This window comes from Meleagris gallopavo, chromosome 1 (assembly GCF_905368555.1).
Source record: "Meleagris gallopavo chromosome 1, MGAL_WU_HG_1.1, whole genome shotgun sequence".
NCBI lineage: Eukaryota > Metazoa > Chordata > Aves > Galliformes > Phasianidae > Meleagris > Meleagris gallopavo.
In genome coordinates, this window is record NC_139404.1 from 59,266,746 (window position 1) to 59,285,731 (window position 18,986).

The 18,986-nt window shown below is 46.8% G+C and overlaps 1 protein-coding gene across 5 annotated transcripts in view; it reads right to left on the bottom strand.

Moving 5' to 3' along the window:
- Nucleotides 1-939: 939 nt before the first annotated feature.
- WASHC1 (WASH complex subunit 1) overlaps nt 940-18,986 on the bottom strand; it is a 40,150-nt gene continuing 22,103 nt past the window's right edge. For all 5 annotated transcript variants that reach the window (XM_085229598.1, XM_085229604.1, XM_085229608.1 and 2 more), the window contains 9 exons: nt 11,162-11,273; nt 10,333-10,479; nt 6,079-6,215; nt 5,099-5,234; nt 4,089-4,293; nt 3,475-3,639; nt 2,997-3,155; nt 2,317-2,385; nt 940-1,739 (listed from right to left, as the gene is read on the bottom strand). In XM_085229598.1, the coding sequence (XP_085085724.1) occupies nt 1,588-1,739; nt 2,317-2,385; nt 2,997-3,155; nt 3,475-3,639; nt 4,089-4,293; nt 5,099-5,234; nt 6,079-6,215; nt 10,333-10,479; nt 11,162-11,273 (1,282 nt within the window). In that variant the 3' untranslated portion in view covers nt 940-1,587. The remainder of the gene's footprint in view (nt 1,740-2,316; nt 2,386-2,996; nt 3,156-3,474; nt 3,640-4,088; nt 4,294-5,098; nt 5,235-6,078; nt 6,216-10,332; nt 10,480-11,161; nt 11,274-18,986) is intronic.

Consider the following 18,986-nt stretch of genomic DNA (forward strand, 5'->3'; position numbering starts at 1 on the left):
CACTTAAGTGTGGGGATCATGATTATTTTGCCACATCAATGGCTGACTTCAGGGGGCCTGATGACCAAAGTTTACAATTCTTGTGGAATTTTTAGCTGTTACCTTTAAGGTAACAGGCCATTAGTTTGTACTGTGTTGGAATTACACAGTGAGGCAGGTAAGATGTGGGTTAGTTTTTTAATCTCCTTCTTTCTACCTTGCTTCAAGCTGGTACCAGGTTGAAGGACTGAGTCATTCTTTCAAGGGGAATAATGATATGGCCATAACACAGCACACCACTTCTCCTTTGATCACTTTTAATCATAGGATCACTCTGTGCTTTTAACTGCATACAGTTTTTTTTTTTGAACTCACAGTAACTTTCTGTGGAAAATGGTCAAAAACTTTTTTTGGTGCAGTTTCCTAGAGGTTCTTTCCTGTGTTCTGGGCTGGAGGGTAATTGACAACAGCAATGGCTGTATAACCCAAGGCTGCGTAATCCCACAGCTATTCTCAGCTCTTTCTGTCATCACAAACAAGGCTGGTCAAAGAGGTTGTTTTGCCTCCTTGCCGGTTTCAGCAACTGGATGCTACCTCTTAAGGCTCTTCTCAAGTGCTTTCTTCATTAAATTTAGACATGGAGCTGGTACCTGCTCCCTCTGTGTTAATAGGCCCAAGGAACAAAGGGGAAAACACAGCTGCTTCTGACAAACTTCTACTCTGAGTCCCCTGTCCCTTCTGCCCCTTCACAGAACTCCCACTCTGGCTAAGCTCTGCCTGAAACTCACTGAAATCACCAGCTGGAGTAGGGGGCTTTTAGACAGCTGGTGCCCTCCTGCCCTGTGTGGTTGGTGGTGCTCCTGTAAGGTTAGCCTCAGCTTGAGCTGAGAGTAGACAGATGGGCTTTCCCTTAAGCTACCCTTTATTGAGCACATTTCCCTACTTTACCAGAGTGAAGGCTGCAAGGACCTCCTTCAGCTTTATTGCAATTTTTCAGAAAGCAACAGCCAAAGAATTGCCATAAGGCAAGGACAGAAAGAAACCATCAAGTACAGAGGCACCAGTAATTAGACTTTTCTCTGAAGGGTCAGACAGACTCTCTCTTCCACTTTCATTCACTCACCACTATCCAGCCTCATCTTCAAGGACTCAGAACTTGCAACATCTAAACAAACATGAACTTCAGCAAGCACGCAGCAGAGACAAATGAGGCAAGGACTGTTTGCCTGCCAGGAATGCTCCTGCAGTCATCACCAGTCACATTAGGCAAGACCAAGGGCCCTTTAAATCAGGAACAATACTTGTTCTGATCCTCTGAGTGCAAGCTGTCTACTCCCCTCCAGCTAAGGCAGGATTTATTGATTCATTGTGAGCTGCAGCAGGATTTGAGCTGGATTGTAGTATTTGGGGTGGAGACCAGCGGACAGCAGAAGAAAACCCCTCATTGGTAACAATTTGGTTGTGGTTAGTTCCTGCTGCTCCTCTTCCAGAAGAAATGAGAGCTCCCTCCCATGCCAGAGCCCACCTTCTGTAGATCCTTCCAGACTGGTGACTCAAAGGTGCATAGTTCGAGTCCTGGGATTCATGCTGATGCACAACTGCTACCATCTATGACTCCCAGTCATCCTCATCCTCTTCACCCGGGGGCTGTTGTGGGGGTGGGAGGGGTGGTATCGAGTCTGATATACGAGCAAAGGCACCAGCAGGACTGCCAGGAGCATCAGGATTTCCTGAGGCTCCTGGCCCTTTCCCTGAAATACCTGGGAGGGAAGGAAAAGCTCCAGTGAGTGGCACCTGGGGCCTAGAGAACACGCAAGCTTAGTGAAGGTGAAGTGAAACACATGCCTTGTGGCACTGTGCCTTCAGCAGCCAGCTGAACCAATGAAGCAGAACTGCAGATGTGCTTAAATGGCACCACAGCTTCCTGAAAGGGCTTTTTTCAGAAAAGCTCCACCTGAGCAGGTCCATGCCCTTCCCTGCCCTCAGTGGGCAACACAGATGCTCTGAGGGTGAGTGAGGGGACCGGCTCCCATGGCACTGATGAAATTCTAATGAATGCTGCTGTCTCACCCTCACCCTGCAGAGCCCTTCACTGGCAGTTTTCAGAGCCCATTATCTGCCTTGGGCACACAATCTCCCTCTGGTGTCTCCAGCTGATCATGAAATGGGAGGTTACCCAGATATCGCCCTGTAAATGCACTCCCAGCCATGTCGTGGCACACAGACTCTGGAAGGAGCCTGCCCCTGATTCTAGGGCTGTGGCTGACAACTGAGGTGCCTGAAAAAGCTCTACCTCCTTTCTAGAGGGATGGAGCAGCCCACCCTGTGTGACAGTACCTTTGCGCCTCAGCACCAGCTTGTTGAAGAGGTCTGACATCAGATCTCCACCTTGTCCTGTAGCTCTCACTGAAACAGAGCAAAACCCCAAGAGTCATATGAGAAGGAAAAGTCAGTCTGAGCCTAGCAGTAAGGTAAACACATTTTGTTGGAATAATCTTTTCAGAGTAAGGAAAAATAATATAGTCTTCAGCCTCATATCACATCCATATCCTCCCTTCCCAATACAGCCCAGGAAGCCAGCCATGATGGGGTAACAACATTTTCTGGGGCAGTCTAAGTGTGGAATTGCTCCAGAAACAAGAGGGCTTGGGCATCTGCAGTCCCATTCTGCCAAATCAACTGTTTCAATACCCTCAACAGCCATCCAAACCAACGTGCTCAAACCAGCTCAACTCTGTCCCTCTCTTGGCTCCAGGGATTCCTTTGACTGTCCCCTCATGTAGCACCTGTGAACTTCTAAGCATGTCCTAAGACAGTGTGTCCCCACCAAGAACATTCATGCTTGCCTGGCAGATGTAGTGTACTGAGTCCATAGAGCACTGTTTAAATGGAAATACTGAGACCTCTCTCTGCTCTGTATAGTCCTTGTGCTCCTGGATGCCAGTCTGCCTCCAGACCTACATCTCAGCCCGGGGCAGAGAGAAAGGAAGACCAGGTTTGTGTAAGAGCCTCATCACCTTGTTCTTGTTCCTTTTGCTTCTTCTTCTCCAGCTTCCTCTCCTTGACGCTGCGGAGGTTGGCCTTCCCAATGCCCCCAGCCTGGCGAATGGATTCCAGGAGACTGGCACGCCCAGTTGAGGGGTTCACCACCTCCTTTGGGGCTCCCTGGACTGAAGCTGCAGGGAAAGGAAGGACAGGCATCAGCCCCAAGTACAGCTGCAAGCTCACCTGAATCCCCACAGAAAGTGCTGCTGATGTCCTGCCATCTTCTTTTTGGGACTGACACAGACACTTTCAATCACAGGCTCACACTCAGCTCAGCCAGCAAGAGGCCTGCCCAGATGAAACTGAAGGCCTGTAGCCCCACAGACAGGCAGGAGCAGCTTCCCTCCTCTGCCAAGAGGCCATTCTAGAAGTGCACTGAGGGCATGAGCTGAAGCTAGGGAGTTGAATTAGATTCTGCTGGTGAAGCAGGTGGAGGTGTGCAGCTCTTACCTGCAGGCACAGTCTTGCTGCTGTCCTCACTTGCTGTCCGGGCTGGTTCAGAGGGGGCTGTAGGTTGTGGCAGGGGTGGTGGGGGAGGCACAATAGTTGGTGTAACAGGAGGAGGTGGGGGAGGAGGTGGCGGGGGAGGTGGCAAGAGCCCAGGATCCTGAAGGTCTGAAAGATGAAAGAAGTTGCATCTGAACAGTCTCAGAAGACATCAATCTCAGAGCTTCAGCTGAGAGCGTTCCATGCCCTCAAGCATGCACCATGCATCACAGTGCTTTCACCCTGTGCAGCATCCCTTACAGCAGATATGACCAAGGCAAGGGCTGAGATTCACTGTGTTCCCCAGCTCCATTCCACTGGACCTGTCCAGCTCACCCAAGGGATTCCTACCTTGCTGACCTGAGGCCAGTCCCTCCCTGCACATTGCTCTTTTGCCTCTGCAGGCAAGGGGCCCGGATTCTGGCCAGCACTTGAGCAGGCTGCAGCTTTGACTCAGACCCAAATGCACCCTTCTGACCTCTCCACTAAGGGACTTACCGCCCTCTCTCCATCTTCTTTCAGTGCACCCCTCCCCACTTCATCCTTCACAGGGTCCTGGTAATGGTGATTGGAAATACCTGCTTGTGAAGGCTCCACTGACTCAGTGCTGAAAGTGGGTAGCTCTGGAATAGCACTGCTTGGAGCGGATGGTGCAATGCCAGGGCCCAGGTCAGCGCTGTACATGAGATCTGCAGCAATGCCAGGTAGGTCTGGCAGGTAGGATGGCACATCGATCTCAGGAACCTGACCCAGATCTGGCACATAGAAGTAATTTTCAGCTACCTAAAAGAAACATAAAATAAAAAGATAGTGCAGTGAAGGCATTATTTTTCCTTGCAGCAAGCAGGGGCACTGCAGAGAACAGCCTGGGTGGCGGTCGAGGCTGGGCCTTGCTGCAGTGGCTGGCCCTCAGCTGTCCATACAAGTCTGTGCTCTTGTTTGCTAAATACAGTGCTTTCTCCTCCAGTCTGACCCAACAAGCACCTAGCCTCCTTTCTCCAGACTCAAACCACATGTTCAACTACACACCAATAAAGCCCTAGGCAGAGCCACTACAGGGTGTTTGTTACAAGGTCAGTCATGCGGAGGTAGCATTGACTGGTGCCCCGCCTACCTCATATCCACACCGAGCATCACACCCCTTTGTTCAGGCTGGTTGGCCTTCCCATTTTCATTAGCAAGTGGCCCTGTCCAGCAGGAACAATGGGGCACAAGTCTTCTCTCAGGCACCTTCCAGACATGGCACCTCACACCCATTCCTCTACCGGAGTTAGCACACGGGAGACAGATGATCAAGTGATGGAGTCTCCAAACTCCTCTATAACTTTGAGGTCTAGCAGCAAGGTGAATCATGTTACATGACACTTCTCACGCCATCCAGCAAATGACTGAGAAGAGAGCCTGCCAAGTTTGAGGGCTTCATCTCATCCATTAAGCCCAAATCAGGACTGCAGGCACAAAAATAGGCAAGGTCTTTCTGATAAGCAAGTAACCCTGCAGCCATGTGGGGGCATTCCTCTACTGTCTTCCACCCTACGGTCCATACTCTTGACTGGGAAGCAACTGCATCCCCTCAGCTACATCTCACCTGCCGGTCCAGCTGTCCCCTTTCAGTGATGGAGAGAGGAGCATCAAAGAGCTTCTCTTCTGTCTCTGTTTCCAGAGCCACATGGGTCTTGGTTACTGCTCCAGCTAGTGGATCCAGGAAAACATACTTCTTGTATCTAGGGCAGAAGGCAAGCACTTCAGCGAGGCCACCTCAACAAACAGTGTTAGTCAATAAGGACTTGAAGGAGAGCTCCCAGCTTGCCCAAGCAGGTGGAACATGTTGGGCCCTCCCTCAATCTCCTTTTAGCTCTTTTTAGCCTCACTCCTCCACAACCTGGAGCCTAGTTGTTCTCCACCCTTCCAGCACATGCATTCATCCTGCAGCAAAGTCCTACCATGCTGCCACCATTACCTAGCTCACCTCCCACTTTCTGGCCTGAGACTGCCTCAAAACCCTCAGCAAGACAACAGTCTCTCCAGGTGCCTTATTAACCAAGGGGAAGGAGGAAAGAAAAAGAGGGGAAATAATCAGTGGCTTATGAAGAAAGAAGAGGTCCAACACCTCAACTAGGACTTAAACAAGATCTTCAGTGTAGGCAGAAGGAAGAACCATGAGGCAAAGTCTGATGGGAAAGGGAAGTGCAGTGCAGTGTGTGTGGCAATGGAGACATTAAAGCAGTGACAGTGGTTAAGTTTTGCTGTGAGGAGCCATCAGGAGAAAGAGCAGTATCTGAGGACAAGTGACAGCAGCTCTCAAGGCTGGTGAGAACTTACAGGAGGAAGACAGAAAAAAATACGGAAGTGTTAAGCTGAGTTGAAAGCAGGTGAGTGGAGGATTCCACCCATAGGTCAGAGTGAGTGAGAAAGGGTTGCTAGCTGGGAGCTACCAAAACCTGTCCCATCAGGAGTCTACTAAACAAGATCCCTAGGAAAGCAAGCAGCACAGCTGCCCTGGGGCAGGGATAGCTCCTCTGAGAACAAGCAGAGACAGGTGGCCAGCACAGTCCTGAGCCAACTCACAGGTTCTCTGTGGTGTTGAAGAGCAGCAGGGAGCTGAGGGAGCTGATGTTCCTTGGGAGGCTGCCAAGACCTTCTTCTGCATCATCTTCCTGGTGAATTTTGGTGTTCACACACACAGGGAAGTACTTGAGCTTCTCCTGCAAGAAGACAGATAATGGGTAGCAAAACACTAAAAGAAAAACCCAGTGGGACAGCTCTCCCCAGCCACCAAAACCCACACTAATGGTTCCACTACCAAGGCTGAGAATCCTACTTCTTCTCTACCTCCCTTTGAGCAAGAAAGCAGGTGGACAACACTGCAACCCCATGTGATGAATCTCATCCGTTCAGGCCCATGGAATATGCTTTTGGTGCCACAGATGGGTTATGCTGTTGGTGTTTCAATGGCAAGAATCCATCAAAATAAAACAGCCATTTGTGTTCTTATAACCAGTGGGAAGGATTGAGCATCTCTATCTGAACTAGGCATTTACTATAGTGTCTCCAGCTGGGAGATACTGGACATTTTCATGCAAGCAGAGCCCCAAACATCTCTGTGACCTCCCCTTTTCTGCCCTCACCTGATGTTTTAGGAGAGGTGATCCCACTGGTGGGGTATGCAGAGAAGGCAAAGGAAGGTTAGGGAAAAATTGCATGCCTTCACTAGGCAAGAGATCAGGCAGAAGGGTGGAACGTGCCAGATGGTTTTGCAAAGCCTGAGGGATTTGCAGGAGTATTCAACTCTAATGAACTGAAATCTCCTCTCTCTTGGTTCTAAAACTTCATGCATAATATATAGAACTCCCTTTAGAAAAGAACTTATTGCATCTGAACTGCTTGACTTTTATAGAGCACAGGAATTGCCATCCCAGATCAGACCAGTGTATCAGCTAGCATGACAGCATCCACTGCCAGATGCTCTGGGGGGATGATGTTCAGTGACCACAACACACTGCTGCATGCACAGCACTACAGAGAGGAAAGGAATTTGTCCCTGAACCCAGAGAAAGCCTATAAAACAGCAAACTCTCATCCTAGACCCCTCCCCACATCCCTCCTCAGCACCTTCACAACTCCTTCTTCAGTCAAACTGGGACAAGCAGCAGCCTCACGGCTCCATGCTGATACAGCTCCTGGTGCTGCCCACAGCCTTCTACTGCCTCGCTACTTCCAGCATCACCAGATGTACTTTGTACTTGCAGGAGGGAATTGGAGACCATTGCTGGTTCAGTTTTAAGACCGCAGCTCAGCAACATAAGCAATTTCCACTGATGGAAATTTCAGATTTGAATTGGGTAGTCAGAAATCTTGGGAAATGGCTTAGTCACAGCTCAGCAAATCCACTACAAGTTTGTATGGTGCTCTGAGTCTACAAACGCTGTGGGAAAAGACTAAGAGGTTTTGATTTTTGTTTCCTCCAAATAACAGATTCTAACTTGTGAAAAATACACTGAAATAAACACCTTGCATTTCTGCAGCAGCAAATAGGCAAAAATACATGAGGAAATTGTTATTTAGAGACTCTAGAATCAGAGATTCAGAAATAAAGGTTCTTTTTGGTCATTAATATTCATTTTGCAGCGTTTAATTTTTTAAGCATGAGGGAGTACTGACGTTTCTGCAGACTGTTCACACACACTTAGCCCTCGAGTCAAATATATATTTTTTTACTTCTTTCTTTGTAGATTTCAATTAGCATTGGAAGGCTGTGCGTCACTTTAAGGGTGGAGCAAGAAACCAACCATTACCTACATTTACTTATAAGTCTAATCTAAGGCAGTTATAAAAGCACCAAGTGTATTACTCTGAAATGTAAATCCTTTTAATTTAATTGCCATCAAAGTGCAAGCCTTGAAATATCTAGATCTGTTTTGATATTTAGAATAGGTACCTGTCATCAATAATATCCTGCAACTGTGAACTCTGCAAGTTGACACATCATTTAAGAATGAGTTTTCTTAAAGTGACAGCAAGACCATAAGCCAAAGGTTCAGCAGCCACAACGTACTGAAGTCGTGGAGTGTGCTTGAATGTTTCAACACCTGAACGTGGTGATTTGGCACCTAGAAGGATCGTGTGTGATGCACTTCCAGAAACTTTTCTCTCTAAGAGCCTATGATTAACAATATACAAGTCACACTGGTTCTTAGGTTTAATTAACACACAACCTTATGATGAGAATTGGAGTGATGCATCTGAAACCCCCTTCTCTCTCATGCGAATGGAGGCTAGCTGGAAATGCAGTTAAAGGTTAGAAAGTGCCTGCCTCCACCTATGGTGGACTCTACAGAGCTCACAGGGCAGCTCAGGTTACTGACACTGCTGAAGTCTAATGAGGTATCTCCAGTAACCTGCAACTTTCACTCGGACCTCTCCCTCACCCCAGATGGACCGTGTTTCCCACAGTCCAGTGGAAAACCCTGTTTTCCAGCCTCCAGAAGGGTACCTCAGCACTCAGACACATCCCACCCACAAAGACAGTGCCCAGCACCTCAGAAGCCGTAAAAGCCTGCAGCTAGATCACATGTAACAGTGCCTAGCTGCTAACGCAGCCAAGTGCAAAGCAAGTGAGTCAGCCTTAACACAAGGACCCCACTTCCAGTGTTCTTATCTGTCAGCACTTACGTTACCAACCTATGCCTCTGTCCTCTCACCAGCTGAGTCTTCATTTGCTTGTGGAATGGAGGGCAAAAGAGAATTTCCCAGAAGGAAAGCATTTTTTAAAATAAATGCACACATATAGTTCTAACTCAAATGCTTTTGCCCCAGAGTACAAACCCTAAGCACTCAGCACAGGCTGCCATTACTTACCCTCAAAATGACAGGAGCAGAGATTGCTTTCCTGGCAGGGTGTGTGTATGCCTGTGTGTGTGAAGTTAGCAAAGGCCACTGTGACTGCTCCCAGCAAAGAGGCCCTCATTAGAAGTGAAAACAGGCAGTGAGCCTCTGCTGAAAGCCCTGAATAATTGAGGAGGGTATAAATGCAAACATTAGACTTCTCTCTGCCACATTTCATTATTGCAAGGCACATCAGGCTCATGCTCAGCTGTGGATAAGAAGGCCCTGTCCCCCTGGACAGCGTTCGGACCACACTGAGACCCATTGCACAGTAGCTGCCACTCCTGCAGCTCCTTCTATCTTTCATAAGCCAGTTGTCAGCACAGCACTGTCCTACCCCAAAAAAGAGTTGTGGGTGATAAAGCCGCAGGCCCTCCCAAAAAAGAAATAGTCCAAAGGGAGAACTGAGTCACAGGAGGAGGGAAGAAGCACAAACATCCACTGGAGTCTGCAAAAGTTCCTGTGGTGATGGCAGCCTTGATCATGGAGAGCAGAACTCTGCAATGGAACAGAGATCGCCTGGGAGAGGGGAAGGGTGGCACTGCAGGTGAGTGACATAGGCTGCAAAGAAGAGCATGCAGAGCTTACCAGCAGGCAAGTCGAACGGGCACGCCATTTGCTCTTTATGGAGCCTCTACCAGTTGATTCTCTTTTCAGTCACCTCCCTGTGTGAGGGGCTGTACATCAGCATCCCTCCCTTGCTAATGCCTGTGTACTTCTGCTCCCTGCAAGTTGTCTGATGGGATGGGGCCATCAGACAGCCAGCACAACAGAAGTTGGCTTGCCCCAGCTGGCCAACAGCAGGTCCCATGCAGCTGTGCCCTGGGCAACTGCCAGGCCTTGAAGGATGCACAAACCCTGCTCAAGTGTGCCAGCTGTCCATTTGGCCAGCAACTCCACTTCCCGATCCGGCTGAAATATTCATAACTACCTCACTGTACAGAGACCTCATCTCCATTAAAACTCAGGAAGGTTTAGTGTGATAAAACATTCAGTGGCAGGTTTATTTTTGGGCCAAGGCATACAAGGATGTGGAAGCAAGTCTCTTAAGGGGAAGAGAGCAGGGAAGCTGACAGTTTGAACCCTGGCCTGCCAGGAAGAGCACATCTGCTACTCCTGGTATAGCACACATGCAGTAAGCTTTACAGATATCAACTTATTCTCTCTCCTTTCCAATCCAGGCAAGGAGACTTTGACCCAAACTGTTGGGGTGTCCCTTTGCATCAAACCTATCACTTCTCAGACCATCCTAAGAAGCATCTCCCCGTCACTCAGTACACAAACAAGAAAAGAACTTGACAACACCATCTCCTTCAACACTACCTGCTGCACACAACAGCTGTTCAGGTCCCCACCTATACATAAAACTCTGGTCTACTTCATCAAGGAGCCTTCTCTTTTCTTGATCATCTCATGGTCTTTTCTCCTCCTCCTTACCTGCAAGGATTTTTCATCCAGCATTCGGTGCTTGCTCTGGATCTTGTGTCTTGGCCATTTCTGTTTAGCTGGGTCTTCTGCACCAGCAAAAATTGAACAGTACTCCTGCAGCCGTTCAGGGGCAGGATACTTGGCACTGGAAAAAACCTGAGGAGAGACAAGGAGGGATTTCAAAATCCCAGCAACTAAGCAATCTTCTGCTGCAGAAACACGTGAGTAGATTAAGGCACATGATCTGTGCTGCCTGTGGGAATGGAGAGCCTTGGAGTTAACAGGCTCTTAAGGGCTTTTTCTACAGAAACCATCACAAGGGCCATCAATTTTGAAAGTTGAAGTGTCAAAAATTCTCTCTGTAAATAAAAGGAGCCAGAAAGGCTTCCAAAGTGCAGGAAGGGAACTGGAAACACTGTATTAAATACAGCAGGAATGGTAAAAGGAAGACTTCCACCAATTTTACACAGTTCACACAGATAAACATGCACTGGAGGGGAGGCTCTCTATCACCAGCTTCTATTCAATGCAAGATTGTAAGAACACGAAATGAGAGGGTGTTGGGCATAGCAAAGCACAAAGCTGTTTTATTTCAAAGGTAGTAGCTAAGGCAACAACTTATATAGGCCTTGTATGGCCAGGAGCTGGGTAGTCTGTGGGTTTAAGAATCATTAACTGGCCTTGTCAGAAGGGAGATTCTCATCACAACTGCTGCTCAGCAGCAAGGCACAGAGAAATGGATGGGCAGCATCTGTTTTTCTGCCGAGCTTGCTTCAGGGATAAAGATAGAAGGTGGAAAGAAGGAGAGAGGCCATACAGCCTTCATTGGAGTCACTACCTTAATAGCCTTCTTGCTGCCCTTGATCTTCTCAATCTTTGCTTGTGCAAGCGTGACTCTCTCACTGATTGCCTGAAGCTGTGCCCGGCTGGTTTCCACCCGCTGAGAGATCCTAAGGAACAAGGACATCGCTTAAGGATAAGAATCCAAAGCCAGAAATTTTTTGGCAAGAGCCAGTAGCCACACCAAGGGGAAGGATGTGAATCTCGGTGGTCTGGATTGTTTCACAAGGCAAGATAGTACAGGGTCAGATACTCTTGTCTTGGTCCCATTAAGAGTTTCTCATGTGCTCCAACATGAAACAAGACAAGTCTGTGACTTTCTGTGCAACATTCTCCTCACACAGCACAGTCAGAACTGAGTGAAGAAAACCCCATGCCTCACTGCAGATATAGCTAATAAGAAAGTCACAATCAGTTATCAACAAACAACAACCTTCTCAGAAGAGACCCTCCTCCTCTGTACATAACTACAGTGCAGTCCCACTTCAAGCTCAAACGCTAACAATTGTTCTGAAACTTCATCCCTTTAGCAAAACCATCACAAAATATTTCTGTGGCCACACAATCTTTCAGGAGACATAATACTCCAGCAGATCATTTTGTGCCTGGAAAAATCAATCTCAGTCTTATCTTTAAATTCCATCCCCAAGTCCCCCTTTGCATTTAAGCAGAGAACTCCTATGCTCTTTTTTTCGTTCTGTCTGTATAATTCCTTTCAGTAACAAAGGTGACATTAGCACTTTCCAACTCTACCAAAGCTGTCTTTTCGAGTATTTTCACCTGGTGCAATGCACTCTCTCAGTACAAAAATGGACTCCACTAAAGGCTCCTGCTGGCTGCAGCTAGAGAAAAAACAAAAGCATGAGCAGCCAGCTCACCTTCTTTCATTCTGAAAGACCCCCATTTCTTTCTCTAGCCAGCTTTAAGTGTTTCTGTTTGCTTATAACCCTGCACCTCTCTTTCTGAAGGCGTGAAAACCCTTCCTCGTGCACAGGGCAGGAGAGCACACTCCTATTCCACTCTTTTTGGAGCTGAGCAAAACTGAACCTCATGAGATCCCGCCTCTCAGTAGCATCCTCCACTTTTCCATTCTTTTACTAGAAAGACAGCCTAACAGCTTGTATTTTGTACCAACAGTAAGTGCAAATCTGTTCATGGTTTCCTTCCCACACCCTCACGCCGTCTCAGTGGAAGAAGTCCACATCGTTTATATACTTGATAGCTCTCAGAGTAGCTTATGTTGTTCCTTTCAGCATGCATTTCCTAGCACCTGTCTGCAGCAAATTCCATGTGTCACAGGGCTGTCCCATTGCCTTGTTTTGTTAAAGCACGAGACGCTTCCCAAGGACCTAAATCTTTTCTAACTCTTCTTTCCAGCCGATTTTCCCACCTCGCAGTTTGCTTCTTTTGCACATGTTTCATAATCATATTGATTGACCTCATTCCCAGTGCTGTTCCTGGGGGCACCTGCCTATTTTTACTTCCTCCAAAGATGAAAAAAATCGGTCATTTATTTCTGCTTTGCCTCTCTCCCTCATATCAATGGTGTAATTTTTCCTCTCACCTGTGAGTAGACCTCTGTCCTAAAAGAACTGAGCAAAGCCTTCTGGAAGCTCAAAGTAAAGAGAAAATGTCAAACACTTTTAGTCAGCATTCTGCTGACTCTCAGATCCAGGTCTCAGGGGTCAATGAGGAATACCATTCTCTTCCAAAAGAAAACGTTAAGCAAATACTCATGCAAGCTCAGACCTGAAAACCAGTACCCCTTTTTCACCTTATTACTCCAGAATGCAAGTAGGCCAAATGAGGAGGCAATTTATTCTCTCGCTACCTGCCCCACCACTCCTTCCCCATGTATCACCTCTTCCTCTACCTCCCCAAGGAACTCAACTACAGCTTCATCCTTCCCTTCTACTCCCAGATAATTAAGAATGACTGCAGTCAGCCATAGAATGGCACTATCAGACAGATTGCCTGCTCCCTGCACAAGCTGGGGAAGCTGTCTGGTTTCAAATCACTTTGGCTGCTCCCAGAAGCACCCTGTGATCTGTGATTTCTCCTATGATCTCTGCTCTAGGATTTGCCAGTCTGACATTAGTACACCTGCCAAAAACCTTCACCTGAGATTCACCTTCACAGAATACAACACAGAAAGAATACACACCAGAATTGCTTTATTTCTTGCTGACCAAGGTAACTGCCACAAAATGATTAAACACTCTCAATCCAACTAATCCATAAAATTCCATCACATGCACAGGTTCCTAGGAACGTATGACTGCTATGTGTGCACAGTTCAAGTTACAGTCAAAGTGGTGTTTGAAAAGACAAGAAACATGAAGGGCTGGAGGGCTGTGTACCCAAGGATTTACAGGGCAAAGCCTTTGAAGCAGTGCTGTATTTGGACTTCAGTCTCCATTTAGGAAGGATTGAGTTACCGAGTGCTGTTCATATGAAAGGCAACGGCAGGATGGGCAGGAAGGGTGAATGTTAATAAAATGGTTTGTCACTGCCCCTCAGAATCCTGTTTCCAGGCAGCAGAGAACACCACTACCATCTGAAGCTACCCTGTGCCCATCTTATTAGTCACTGCTGTGTTACTTTGCTCTCGGTACTCTTTTCTGCTTCAGAAGCTCCTGTAGTTAGATTCAATGCGACTTCAGAGCTGCAGAGAAGCAGGAGGCGCACAGGGACAGCCCTCCCCTGCACTGGGGACAAGAGAAAAGGGGGCCTGCAGGAGAAAGAATATATTCACCTGCCTTCAAAACCCAGGCACAGAGCCAAGCCAACCTTCCCGTCCCAGTGCTTTTCTTTGGGGAAGTAATACATGTGGCAGATTAAATCTATCTAGTGGATTATCTCTTAATCCACAGAGACTTTTATTTTTATCTATGCAGATATTAAAGCCAATCTTTCAGCTGCTTTGACTCAAGCTTTCACATCCTCCGTCCCTCTAAAATCTTTATACTGTCAAGCCCCATGCACCCCTCACCTTCAGCTGAGCGTTCCCTTCTCCTAAAGCCTCACCTTGCTGCCTCATGTTCTTCCCCATTTTAGAGAGGACTCCCTCTAAGCACCCAGAGCAGTTCTCAGGAATATTCCCCCCCTCTCCTCACCGCTGCCCTGACGGGCTGTGCATCTTCTAGCCCATCTGCAGCCATGGAGTTTATCATTTCCTATTATCTCCTTATAACTTCTCTGATAATCCTCATATTCAGGCAGCTACAGAGAAATCTCCCCTGCTTCATCTGTGCCTGCTCAGAGGGGAAAGATTATTGTTCTCTTACTCCCACGGGAAAAAGACACGAAGAATTTGGGATTTGGCACGAAAAACACACATGATGCCTCCTGTCAATTACCTGCTGTGGTAATAACACATATTCCTCTTAGTCTCCAAGCACTCCAAAGTGCCAAGTTAAAATTGAGATTTTTATCATCTATATTTGCTTGGGATCAGACAGCATCAGAAAAAAAAAAATTAAAAAAATTAAAATCAGAGCAGGTTTGAAGGTAGGCTGACAGGTTACCAGAAAGGTGACTGAACAAAGCAGCTTGAGGAAAGACAGAATTGAGCTGGAGGGAAGTATCACAGCAGAAGGAGGTCCTTTGCTGTCCACGTTCAGCACACACATCACCCAGAAGTGACAGAGAGGACAAAACTTGGGACATAGGAGAGAGAAGAGGTGAACCCCACATCAAGGTGAATGAGAAAGGTGAGCCAGCAGAGCCTGGGAGCAGACCTCTCTGGAATACCAAAGAACTTCAATTTCAAGTCTGAAGTACAAAAGTAAGTGATCAACCAAGGAGAAAGAACATTACAGAGTAGAATGAGAAACGAAGTTGCACAGGAGGATAAGGCATCCGAAGTATTAAATGACTTTTCTTTCTTAAATGAGGACTGTTCACACCACAGCAAATCAGACTTCTGGTCTCCTCCCAGCCCCGGCTCCAGTCTTGAGAGATAGCAGGAAGATGCTTGGCATTGTTATTCTAAACCTCTAGGTACACACTGTAAATTTGTTCTATAAACCCTTGGCTTTTTGCCTAGAAGTCAAGCTGCCTTTTTTTTTTTCCCCCTAACAAAGAGTGGCTTTATTAAATTCCTCCGTTACTGCAGGAGGCGTGAATCACAAGGGACAGCATTTATGGTTCTCGAAATTTAGTACATCCCCAGACTCTACAAGGAGCCTGGTGCTGAAACAGAGTAACGGTGAAGAATAACACTGTTGGCTGTCACGTATCCAAATTACTGGCAGTAAAACCAGCAGGGTACCACAGCTGATCAATGATATACCATCAGACCTCTAGGAAAAGGTTCAATGGGTTTCCAAAAGGCTGGCAAAGCCAGGCGAGACCACATGCAGCCCACGGAAAAGAATACATTGTTCCATGATGAAAGCAGAGCATGATGAAAGCAGCTCAGCACCTTGTGCTGAGACACTAGGTATCCATCCTTCCACTCATGCTGGAGAGCCCACTTTTCCCTGGGTCCCAGGAAATACTCATCATTCTTTTCTACTACTATTTGTAGGCTGTGGCAAAGAGTAACTAACTTCCAATTTGGGTAAGAATCTCTTTGGAAGGTGGCCATGGCTTCTCAGGTTGCTGAAGTGATCAACTATCACCCCTGGTACCCATCACTAAGGGCTTATGTGCAGAGTCCACTAAGGCCTAAACAAGCCAAGAGAGCTAGGCTAGAATACCTTAGTGCATCCTGGCTGGTTAACAAAGAATCATGTTTTATAAGGCACTAGAGCGTTCTTTACGAACAGCCTTACTGCAACAACCAGCATAGCCAGAAAGGGACTGTGAGAAGCTGGAGTCCCCCTCTCACCACTCCCACAGAATGATTCTACCCAGCAGCCAGCAACACTGCAGTATTGAGACGGAGAAGGCAAGAGAAAAGTAGCTAAAATGTTTACTGTTTACAGCAATCCAGGGAAGCGTTCAAAGCCAGCTCACAGTGTCAGTTCACCTCAAAAGTCGGGAAGGCAAAAAGCAAAAATGGATGCTTTTACAGAAGGCCAAACACATTCAGCAACTCAAAGATCAACTTGTTTGCTTTCTGCTCTTCTCTCTCCTTCATATTTAAGCGGTTTTTAAAGTCTTATTTCATGTCTGAGTAAGTGTAATCAGAAGCTGTCATCATACATCGTCTCTGGCAGAAAGAAATCCCAAGTGAGACAGTGCAATCAATGTTCCTTCCTCCATTAAGGGTTTGGGTATTATACTAATTAATGTTTATCACACTTTGATTGCTCCTTAAGCCTGATTTGCAGGTGTTCCAGCATTCGCATATTGCCCCACTCCCACAATGCCAAACAGCTTTGCAGCCTGGAGGGTGATGAAGGTTGTCAGGTTACCCTCAGCATGATCCACTCTGCATCGCTCTTCAGAGGTCATGTTCTCACCCAAAAGGAACTTCACAAGGTGAAGCAAGAACTTAATTCACTGGGAATTAAGTTTACACAGAAATGCAAACTGCTTTAAATTTTGACCTGTCAATGTAGCTCCACTGCAGCACTGTTTTCCTCTCCAGAATAGCCTTCTCTTTTTCTTAAAGGCCACAGACAAGTTCTTAACCTTCCAGCCTCCCGTCCTGGGCTGATCTCAAGGTGCACAGCCTTTCTTTTATTTAAAATAAATGCATACTGAATTGAAAGACTGCATTTGCAAATAAACCACATAAGTAGGTCTTTTAGTTTAATTATACAAGCTGCTTTTTGATCAAACTACTTTTTTCACGTGTTAGGATGTATAACCACAACAAGTTCTACCCTCTCAGTGATAACTGTTGGGAAGGATTGTCTAAAGTAAGTACCAGAGAAAAGAACGGTTCCTTCTACTGTTTCTGCTGGAGTCTTATAAGTGGCCTTTTGATTTCCTCCACTGGCACTACGGGAGCAAATACTGAATAATGCTATGGAGCTGTTTTCCAGATGGTAGCTACAGAAATTGTCTTGAAATACCAGGCAGAAGATGCCTTCAGTAGTGTAACTGGTTTGTTAGCTATATAGTCTTCACTCCTCCTTGCAAATTTCTCTGAATTTTTACTCACTGAAGTTCAATCTTTTTAGTAATAGCCTTAAGTGGTTTTTTTTTGTTTGTTTGGTTTGGTTTGTGGTTTTTTAAATCACTACTGAAAGGAAGGTTGCTTCTTGTTTGGACAGAATTTTATGAGACTGTCAAAAGGAAAACACTGAATTTTGTTTCCACATTGCTTGAAGTTACGCATCATATTTGGCAAATAGCTTGAGAAGATGTTTTGGCATCTTGTAATATTAAATTAATCAACTGTGCACACAAACATTAGGTTTCTTTTGCTCCTTTCTCTCACTAAAACTCCTGTTTTAGTAAGAATGGCCAAAGATCTTCCTTTCTGTTCTCACAGATCAGAAATTATGCATCACCACACAGAATCACTGGAAACTTCAGCATGGAATCCAGGTGACCGTGTGTTAAACAGTAGCTTTCAGCTTTTTCTGGATCACTGAGTGTCAAAGGAGCTCCTTCACACTCTTCATTCTGGCACCATATCTGATTCTACACAAACAATTTCATTATGCCCTTTACTCATAATCAGGATTTCACTCCACATTTCCTGTCAGCAGTAGTCAGAGAAAACAGATCACTCCAGATCTAAATATCTAATGTGTGCCTTTTCCGAAGTGGGGTTGTCAGAGAAAAATGCATGAGCCACCAGCCCAAACTGGCTGAAGCTTCTGAGCTTCATCTGAATGTGATAACAGGAGCCTAGCACTTACAAGCCCACAGCAGCTTCCCCACCGTTTGTCTCACTTGGAGTTACAGCAGCCTTGCTACAACACAGTGATAGAGTAGGGAAGCAAGGCAGACATTTGTGGAGTCTTCCTCACCACAGGAAAGGAAGCCCACATCATCTCAAGCACGCAGAACAAGATGACAGGCTGGTTTGTAGCAGAAGATCAGGAAGTTCCTTTTTATTCCCAGCTTTTGCAGATAGCGCCTAAGCTATCCTTTGAGTAAGTTTTGAATCAGTGTTCCTGCCCAAGGTAATCAACATCCAGCTGTGCAACGATGATTAGAACTGATTTAGTAAAAATCCCTGCAGGTTCTACTACACAGGCTGCACTGATTTAAAGGTGTTGTACTGGGCTGACCTGGCCAGGTTTTGGTAGCAGGGGCCTGCAGGATGGCTTCTGTGAGCAGCCCAGCACTGTCTCATGTTAGATCAGAGCCGCCTCTGATTGCTGCCAGAGGCACCTAATTGCTGCCAGAGCTGAGACACGAGCACTGCTGGGTGTGCTCTGGGACAGCAGATTTAAGGAAAGGGAAAATCTGCTGCACAACAGCAGCTATGGAAAAGGAGTGCAGAAACGTGAGAGAAACAGTGGGCACTGAAGACAGTGCAGGAGGGCAGGAGGTACTCCAGGCACAGAGCATGTAGCCTGAGGAGATGCCCACAGAGGAGAAGGCTGTCCCCCTGCAGCCCACGGGTACTACATGCAGCCATGGAGGAGCACATGATGCAGCAGCAGATGAGGCTGGAAGGAGCTGCAGTCCATGGAGAGCAGCCGCAGGAGAAGCCTGGGCTGCTAGAGGGCAGCTCGTGGGGGTGCAGGGGTGGAGAGTGACCATGACAGAGCAGCAGAGACTTATGGACTGATGGACTGGTGTTATGGACTGACCATAGCAATTCAATGCTTCTGTTCAACAGTGATCCTTCTCACCATCCTGTGACAACCAATTCTCCTCCAAATTGTCTTACAAAGAAAATAAGCCCAACCACGTTAGAATTGCTTTCTCAGAAATAGTTACCAGGTCTTTGCTAGTTAAGAAACCTC